This window comes from Psittacula echo, assembly GCF_963264785.1.
Source record: "Psittacula echo genome assembly, chromosome: 2".
NCBI lineage: Eukaryota > Metazoa > Chordata > Aves > Psittaciformes > Psittacidae > Psittacula > Psittacula echo.
The window spans coordinates 59,767,675-59,777,749 of NC_137737.1; the positions used below are offsets into that span (position 1 = coordinate 59,767,675).

The following is a 10,075-nucleotide window of genomic DNA, read 5'->3' on the forward strand; positions in this document are numbered from 1 at the left end:
CTTGGTGCAGATGCCAGTAATCCCACATGTGCAAGTCCTGCCTGATACTCAAATCAACACTAGAGAAAGGGGATGCTGCAAGACGACTGAGAAGAGTATAAATAAATCATCCTTCCCCCACATCCTTCCATCTTTTGCCTCTTTGCATTACCAGGGCCTGCCTGGGCCCAACTGGGGGTTTCTGTTTAGGAGGAGAGACCCAGGGTGGATTAAACACTTGCCCAGCATCATCTCCTCTATGAGCAGCTTTGGCTCATGCAGGGAACACAACATGCCTCCCTCTCCCTCCAAATATTGCCCATGAAAAAAACACCAAACTCTCACAGAACCAAATATAAGTTAAAATCTGAAACTGCTACAGGCAAGAGAATAAAAGGGTAAAAAACCTCAAGTTACCTTTCAGTCAAATACACGTTCTCCTCAATAAGGTCAAAGTAACAGGGCATCTTTCCTTGCTTGGCAAACTCCTTCCAGCGCTGGGGGTCTCTGAAGTCATCCATGATACACAACCGACCGACCATGGAGGCGTCCTGTGGTGCCAGCTCCACTTGCTCCCCCTCCAGTTTTGCCTTCTTCTTCTCTCTCAAGTCCACATCACTCTCGGAGTCACTCTCCAACTCTGGGCGCCTTTTTTTTGGTGGACCTCGTTCTTTCACATCATTTTTTTCCAAAACCTTCACCTCCTCCTTCTTCTCCCCACCAGGCAGCGGCTCCTTGGTCGAATTGCTGCTGATCTCATGTGCCTGCACGGAGCCTTCTTCTTGCTGTCCAGGCATCTGGCTTTTACTTGAGGGGCTGGGAAAGCGAGGCTTGCAGTCATCATCCCAGCGGTCATCCTCTTCGTACTCCTCGTGATCCTCCGTTAGAGAATCAGGTACTTGCCCTTGAATTCGTTCACAATTAACTGCAGAAGGTCTGCTAGCAGACCTCACGTCCCAATAACCATTGCCTTGCCAGTAACTCTGAGAGCCACCATATGCCCCAGAACCCGGTTGGTAAACGTAGCCCGAGTAGACCCCAAAGCTGCTATCTGGCTGCTGGTAGGTGCTACTGGGCTTTTCTGGCTGGGAGAAGTCCCAGCCCAAGCCACCCAGCTCCTCTGTCGTTTGAAAACCATCCAGCCTGGTGAAGTCTCCGACACCAGGTTGGTTAAGCCCACCCTTCCCCTGCCTACTGTCTGGCTTGGAAGAGCTCGTCTGGTGCTTATCAGTGCTCTCAAAACTCTCTGACAGACAAAATGGTTGCTCGTCCTGTTGGCCAGTCGGCCTTCCAATGGACATCAGCTCCTTCATTATTCTCTCATCTGGGCTGGGTTTGCCATGGGAATCTGTTGTTAGGTCTGCCTGACTCGTACTGTCAACGCCGTCGCTCTGAGGCTGGCACGGATCCATCCGCAGCTCCTCCGTCTCCTTCCTGCTGAGCTCGGTTGAAGTTGCTGGACTCTTCTCCATCCCTCTAGGAGAATATCTGCTCTCTACTTGTGGACCACCTTTACTCGCCATAATCTCCAACCTCTCTTCATAGTAGGGTCTGCTAGGCTCTGGTCGTTCATCGTCCCAGTGGTCGGAATAGCGCCGGTTGCCCTGGCTGCTCCGTGAGGAGCCAGGGCTGCTCTCCTCCATAGCAATGGTTGAGTTCTTTGGTACAACCACAACAGACTGCAGCCGTTTCCGTGGTGTTCCATCATCAGAATCCGAGTCCTCCGTGTCACTGTCTTCACTGCCCCCCTCAGTGTCACTATCCCCTGTGTCAGAGTAATCATCATGGCCATCAGGAACAAATTCAGCGGCGTTGCCACTGCTGTCACACGTTGGGGCTTGACTTACTGTCTCAGTTTCTTCTGCGGTGACAACAACATCACAAGAGGGAAAAAAGGCATCTGGAAAAGCCGAAGCCACTAGAGGCTCATTTCCCTCGTCCTTCTCACCCAATACAACAGGACATCGAACTCTTAGATCATCGAACCCAACACCCTCAGTGGAAACAGCACTTTCTTCCATGACCTCTTTGCTGCGGTGCTCCAGCGGCACTTCCGAATAGTACGAATGCTCATCTCTGAATGACGGCTTGCCTTTTGCCAAACCAATATCAATGTGCTGAGTCTCCAACTCAAGCACATCTTCATTTTCCGAATGCTGGAGCAGCTCCTGATGTCCATCTGGAGGTGGCACATCCCATTTGGAAGAGACGCTTTCCTCTGGGATAGGATGGTCTGACCTGAGCCTCAGTGAACAGCCATCCTGGGAGAAATCCCTGCTTGAGCTCTCCACTGCCAGGCTAATTTTATAGGAAGGATGACCATGCTCATCATCACAGGCAGACTTTGGGAGGTGATCCTCCGTGCTCTCATAATCGCACGTAACAGTCTGTGGCTCTACCTGCATGTCCAGAAAAGACTCAGATGTAACTTTTAAATCTGCTGGTTCTGCTTCAATTTCAACTTCCGAATGATACAAAGCAGGGGCAGTATCGTCTGAAATGTAGCAAAAAACTGGTTCTTTGGTTTTATCACATGGAGTCGCCTGATCATCCAGCTTCTTAAGCACAGTTTCAGGATGATCTACATTCACAACAGGCAAAGGGGTGACTTCCACTTGCTGCTGCGAGACTGAAGCCTCTGCTTCCCTAAACAGACTGTTGCACTCACTGGACTGGACATGAGTATCATCCAGCTCTTGCTCTTGAGATGCATATGTGTTCTCAAATCCATTAGATGGCAAAGGATATGACGGACTTGCCTTCACAACAGGCGATACTTCTGACCGACACAGGCTATCGTCAGAAGATGGGACGACATCCTCTGTTTTGGAGGCACTGGAACTTGCCAAACCTTCAGCCTTACCCTCCGGGGACCCATTTACACTCAGCTCCATGGGGAAACACGTTCTTAACTGATCGTGCTTTATCAATAGAGTTTCTTGCTCCTTAACACTGCCATGGCATTCGTTTCCTGTAAGTTCCTCAGACTTTGAGTTAGCAAAACCCGCTTTCGATTCGTCCGCCTTTTTAAAGGCAGGCGAATCATTCAACTGGTTTAATGGAGAAAGTGTCTTTTCCCTTTCAATTCTTTTCGCAATGGACACCCTGATCTCATTGCTTTTTAGACAAGAAGTCTCTAAATCTAGAGAATTAGACTGCTGTTTTATTTCTTCGATCGATTCTGTACAACAGAAAGAACTCTTAAACTTATCAGGCTTTGGTGCAGGGGTCTTTGAAGGGGTGGACTTATAACGGGAGGAATTCACATTACTGTCGGGCTTAGAATGGGATGTCCCCTTTCGATAGCCTAGCTCATCAAGGGGAGAGCACCTTTTGGTTACTTCACTTTCTGAAGTCCTTTTTGAATCTCTATCTGTTTTCAAAGAAGACCTTCCTCTCCTCTCCATATCAGCATAAGACGACTCTACTTTGCTATCCCTGTCCAACTTAGAGTAAGAAGACCTCGAGTCCCTGTAGGAGGAGGAGGAGTAGGATGATGTACGCCTCGAGTCGCTCGATCTGGAATGTGTCCTCCTGTACTCATCCTCCGAGTCCGAACTCTCTCGTGCCCTGCTGTCTGCATACGAACGGGAATATCTCGACCTTTCCCTGTATGGGGAGCTCCGATAGTATCTGCGGTCTGATTCATAGTAATGCGAGCGCTCCGACCTTGAGTAGGAAGAGCTGGTTCGGGAGCCTCGATCAGATCGGGAACGGGAATGAGATCGGCTTCGCCTTCTCTCTCTGTCTGATCGAGAGCGGGAGGACACATACCGTGAATCTCTGTCTGATTTTGAATAGCTCGAGTACTTCTCATCCCTGTCTGACCTGGAGCGCGAGGAGGACTTCCCCACATCATCACTTCTGAGGGACGTGGAGCTTCGCCTAGGATCTCTCTCCTTTTCTGTACTGGATATCTTCAGCTCATGTGACCGTTGGCTGGAGGAGGTCCTCACCGAATCTTCATCAGACTCGGAGCCCTGCACAGTTCCATCAGACTGGGAGAACTTCCTCTTCGACCCCTGCCTCCGGGAGCAGAGGGCAGCACCCTTCGAGCCATCGGAAACCTCATCCTCTTTCCCAATATGGGAATCTTCCTTCTGTGGAGTTATTTCCGTCTGCTCAGGTGTGTTTTGAACGACACGTTCTTCCAAACCACGCGATACCACATCCTGCTTGATATCCAGCTCCATACCCTCCTTAGGCACCACATGGCACAGCTCCTTCGAAACAGGAACTTCAGCTTCCACGGGTGGCGTCAGCAAAAGCGTTGACATTAGCGTTACCGGCAGTTGTGGCAAGACTGCTGCTGCAGGAACAGGCATCGATGCTGCTGGAAACACTGCTGGTGGTGGAGGAGGAGGAGGAGGAGGAGGCGGGGGAGGCGGTGGCGTTGAGGAAAAGTCCGCGGCCAATGCCACCAGTTCTGTTACTGGTGCCACAGCCGGCGGTGGTGGCGGTAGCGCTGTCGCTGTAGCTAGCGGCGGTTTTGCTGTGACATTAAGTAAGTGTTTTTTAAAATGGATCTTTCCTAATTCTACCTTCGGTTTTGGAGGTGACGACTCCTCAGCTGAACCAGCGGCATCCCCCAGGTCCATTTTAGTTTTGGGGTTAAAGTCAGTCTGAAGGGGTACTGCTGGGGAGTTCTGAGTTTCATTTTGTTTCTCGTTTCCGAGACCAGTCAGAAATCTATTCGGTAAGGTTTTCTTGGTTAAACTAAAGCTGAAAGACACCTTTTGTCTGCCTTGCTCCTCAAGGTTAACCTTTGTTTTGGTGCCTTTGGGCAAAAAGCGACTTGAAGCAACACCTTTAAACACGGGGCCTTTGATAAAGCCAGCTTTCTGCACAGTTTCAGGCTTGCCCTGCAAAAGATAAAGAAGCTGCAGTTAGAAGAACCATTTTGGGGGTTTAAACAGTTCTACAGGCACTAAATAGTTTTATCTGGTGAATTTTTCATGACAATAAAATAGAAATTGATACCCTGGGCTGGAGTCTGGGACAGCACAGACATGATGCCTTCCGTGCCTCACTCTCTCTTGAACAAAATCAACTACCCAGTCAATTCCAGTTTGGAGCAAAACCTCCTTTGGAGCCCGGGCTGAGGCTTAACTGACTTATTAATAACCAAATGAAAAATTCCTTTTTTGATATAAGTCCTGTTTCTTTAAAAAAGAGATAGTTTTAACATATAAAGTTAAATGAAGAGATAATACCGCTTTATTTACACTGTTTCTATGGTCTTGGGCTATAAAATAACCTGTATTTTTAAGATCTAAGTGCATTTGTTTTCACATCCCAGGAGGCTGCACCTGGATGCATTTAATTTCAGCATAAATCAGACTATCAAGAATTACAGCAACAATTTTAAGCCCTGTCCTTTCCCGCCTCCCACTGACAGCATTATCTCAGTCATCAGGAATTCCTAATAAGTTTCCAGGTTAAGGCATACTATTAATAGAACAACCTTCAAAAATTCCCATCAGGACCCAGTGGTGCATGATGACTCTGTCACCTCAAGGCCAACCGACTGTAATACACTGCTCATGCATCTCACTAGAAGCCAACTGCTGTCTTCTGCCCAGGATCTCACTCACCACACTGCAGTGACGACCATGCTAAAGGAAAGTCCATTTGGTTTTTATGCTTATGAGCCAAAAGTCATCTTCTCTAGGACATTACACACAAATACAGGCTGGGGGAGACTGGACTGAGAGCAGCCCTGAGGAGAAGGACTTGGGGATGTTGGCTGAAGAGAAGCTCACCATGGCCTGGCAGAGTGAGCTTTAAGCAACCTGGTCTAGTGGAAGGCATCCCTGCCCATGGCAGGGGCTTGGGACTGGATGAGCTTTAAGGTCCCTTCCAACCCAAACCATTCTGTGATTAAGAGCTCAGGATCTCCACCAGAAAAGCTGCCGTGACAGCACTTGCAACTGAATCCTAGCTTTGGAAATGGGGCAGGAGTAGAGCAACAAAGCTCCTTCAACATGGGAACCTCTTACCCTATCCAAGTCTGAGATTAGCAATTTTCAGAGCACAATACCCTTAGTATTTCTCCAACTATTTTAAGGCTTAAGGTTCATCTGTGTAAAACCTGTGTCACAAGAGTGCAGCCCCTAAAGACAGGTATCATGGCACCATGGTGAAAGGGTGGTTCTTGTCAATAATCTTTATCTTCTTAAATCCAAATTGCATTAGCGTAAATAAATCTTGTGTGAGAAGCATTAAGGCCAATGGAAACAGTTGCAGCCATGTAAAAATCTGTACAGAGCTGGGGTTTACTCCCGTAACTGTTGCATGAAAACATCTTTGGCAGCAGCAGCAGTTTCCCTGCAAGCCATTGTGAATTATTATGTACTTTGTTATCCTTTAACTTCTGTAAAACAACGCATAGTTGCTCAGGCCAGAGGCACCATAGTAAATTATTAAGTAAGACACTGGTGGAATGGAAACCCTGACCCATTCTATTTGCATCCCTGGACATCACATACACAAAAATGTCCTTGTTTCTGAGGAAACACACAGGGGTTTATTTTAATGGTGAAAACCACACCATGGCCTCCACATGACTAGACTTTTGGCTACCCAGCCCAGCACTGTACATGCATTTGATCTTCAGCAGCAGATATTAACTGCATTCTAGGAAAAATGGGTGCAAAAAAGAAAAAGTACTCTTTTTAAATGGGTGTTATTTATATGGGTGCATTTTCATGGCTGCTTTAAACGAGGGTCGTGGCTAAAAGGGAACCAAAAAAAAGTGACCCTGAAAACAAAGCGTATGTCCACACACTTGCCCGGCTCTGAAACACGCTCCTCTCTCCACAACTGCCTCACAACCATCTCCAGAAAGTTGTGCTGAAAATACCATCCCGTTTTCAAAAGAATCCACACACCAGAAGTGATCCAGAGACTAATACAAGCATATATAAACTAATTCATGGAAGAATAAAAGAGAAAATCAAGTGTCCAGCCTGTTTGGTAAGAGCTTCTCCATGTCTGAATGCTACCAAGATCACCCTCCCATAGCACACTGGCCTCAGCCACCTGAAGAGCAAAAGAACAGCGTTTATTTTTCGGGTTTGTTGAGTCAATTATTATCCCTACACGTCCAGAAATTCCCGTCTTTTTATCCCAAACCGTGTGTATGTCTTGGGACAATAGAAGAGTGAGAGAGCAGGTTCTTATCTTCAACCATACCTTGATGTCTAATGGAAGAAGTCTCCACAAATCTGAATCCAAATGCGTATCAGACTGGATTCACCAATTATACCAGTTATATATTTAAATAAATACATAAATTTATATTTAAAAATATAGTAAATACAGTGCATCAGCATTCAAGAGTTTTCTGACGCGAACTATTGTGAAATTGTTTTGCATGCAGAATTCCCAGTTATGGAAACATGCCGATGTTTTGATCAAAATGTTTCTAACTTAAAGCACAACAGATCTGAAATCTGAGCTCACGCATGAATAACGGGGTTTGGATACATCCACCTTTACACAAAACACAGCACCTGGAGGCAAAAAAAGGAGCTGTTGAGCTTCCACTCCTCCCCTTTCCATAGTCTATTCAGCAGAGATTATACATTTCAGAACAAACGTTTCACCCTCATGTGCTCACCCTTCCAGGGATTTTTCTTCTTAAATAACACCACGTTTAACAAAACATGACTTAGGAAGCTTAATAGGTAGCAATTACTGGTAAAAGCTCCCTAGCAGGAGTTCTCCTTCCTTTCATGCTTTACAGAAAGGCAACATTCCCCAAAATGCTGCTGTGAGTATTTTACAGAAAGAAAAAGGTGACAGAAGTTCCTTTGTATATTCAGCAGAGGTACACCATTAATGAGGCAGCAGCTCTCAATCCGCTGGGAACGTAGGGAGGACACACAGTGTGCTCACCAGCACAACCAGAGCAGATATGAATTACAGGATCATAGAATCCTAGAATGGTTTGGGTTGGAAGAGACCTTAAAGAGCACCCAGTTCCAGCTGGATGAGGCAGGGACACCTTCCGCTAGACCAGGTTGCTCCAAACCCCATCCAACCCTGGCCTTGAACACTGCCAGGGATGAGGCAGCCACAGCTTCTCTGGGCAACCTGTGCCAGTGCCTCACCACCCTCACAGGGAAGAACTTCTTCCTCACACCTCATTTAAATCTCTTCTCTGTCAGCTTAAAGCCATCTCCCCGTGTCCTGACACTACATGCCCTTGTAAAACTGTTGTCCTACAGCATCAAAAATTATTAGCAGCACTTCTTGCTGTGCAGGGATATTGTAAATTGTGCCAGTCCCTCCAAGTTTTCTCCTTTCCTCTTAAATTCATTGAGACACACACACAGCAAAAATAACCATTTTTTACAGGTGAAGTCCTTAAATAATCATCTTCTCACGGTGCAGAAAGCAGCATCTACCTACACTGAATGACTCAAGGACACTGTCATGCTCTATCGCATCCGTGTGTAAACGGCAGAGGTGGTACTGAAGGCGTTTCACTTCTTTCCTGGATTTAACCACTGGAGTAGAGGCACCCCAGAAAAACATCAGGTTGCTTTATTTAGACCCTCTGTCACTCTCAACTCAAGAAATCTTTAGGTCAGACTAACCAGGTTGGGCTAGCACATGTCTCAGGAGCTACATCAAGAAACGAATCAGTTTTACTCACCTCATTTTCTTCTTCTCTATTGCAATCCAGCCGAGGAAACATGCAAAAGAAAACACAAAAAGACAGCGTAAATATCAAGCAGAAACAAGAAACCTAACATCAGAAGTCTGGCACTGCAAACGCGATGGACCCAGGGAGATAAGGTGTGGGTAACAACCACTCCACAAGTAATCCTGCAGCAACACATGTCCCTACCAACATCACCCAGCGGTCAAACAGACAAAACAACCACCTCTGGCATGGTTTTGAAGCTCAAGAATTTCCACACTGAAAATTCTGCAGGGACTTTAACAGAGCAAACCTTTCTTGAGCAAATTGCTGGCTCGGTGGTGTCATCTGAGGGCTTGCAAGAACCTTATTTCAAGACAGGTAACAGAGATATTAATCAGCACTTTGGCAGCCAGCCACTCAACAATTGATTAATTTGGAGCATTGCGCTGATCCCAACCAAACCTGCCAATGCTGGGCCAACAGCAAACTTTGCTTCCCTAAGTTCTTCACTCAGATACCATGAGCAAAGTAGTTTCTCCTCCACAGAAAAAGAACGAATGAGAACACGACTACTCATTTGCTCCTTCCTTTGCTCAATACCTGGCAGAGTTTCAGTGAGTCTCTCGGCCCCCAGAGGGAAACTACAGAAGCAGATGTGCAAGTTTCAGTGGTTACCAATACGCCTTCACCAAGATAACAAATAAAGACAGGTGGGCTGTTGACATCTCCCCTAACACAAGTCCCAGAGCACTCTCCAGTGTTTTAACCTTTACATTTTCCCACACACAGTCTTTTCCCCTTCTACCTTATAGACACAGGGGCAGTTTTCAATCAGACTTTTGCTAATCCTTATCATCTTTTGAGCCATAATTTGGCACTGTTGTGGTGACATGGTGAAAGATTTCTTGCAGTAAAGGTTCACAGATTTCACTTCAAGCATCAGCTAAGCAACAAGTATCAGTTTCTGGAAAAGAAAGCCAAAGCTTTCAGTTTCTGTGTAACCCAGGCAGGGACCCAAAGCGGTGACGGCACACCAATAACCACGTATCTCCCCATTTAAATCACCAACAACAGAAAACTCTGAGCAAGTAGCTAGAAAGATGTATCACCAGCACTAATATACTCCTGCCTCTACAAAGGCTCACGCCCTGTTGATAAAGCTTATTAAGAGGTTATAAATTATTCTTACAGGAGCAAGAACAGAGTTTGTTTCCACTGAGGAAACGTGAGCCATGAGTTTAAGCAAGCTCTAGAGTACAAGAGGCCATGCATGTGATTTACTGGGGTTAACCAAGCCATGAATTCAAAATGCTGCTGATGCAGAGGGGGTCACATGCCCTCTAAGAACGGCACTTTGACATGAATTAGTGCCTAAAAGGAGGTTTCATTTTCAGAATCACACAAAGTGGAGCTTTAGACTTCCAGGAAACTGTCACTCCTGAC

General features: G+C 46.4%; 1 protein-coding gene across 2 annotated transcripts in view; it reads right to left on the reverse strand.

The window, feature by feature from the left end:
* Window positions 1–8,831, reverse strand: part of SETD2 (SET domain containing 2, histone lysine methyltransferase) — a 49,767-nt gene extending 40,936 nt beyond the window's left edge. For both annotated transcript variants that reach the window (XM_080611543.1, XM_080611542.1), the window contains exons 1-2: window positions 8,642–8,831; window positions 397–4,841 (exon numbers count right to left, since the gene is read on the reverse strand). In XM_080611543.1, the coding sequence (XP_080467669.1) occupies window positions 397–4,841; window positions 8,642–8,683 (4,487 nt within the window). In that variant the 5' untranslated portion in view covers window positions 8,684–8,831. The remainder of the gene's footprint in view (window positions 1–396; window positions 4,842–8,641) is intronic.
* Between the last annotated feature and the right edge of the window lie 1,244 nt (window positions 8,832–10,075).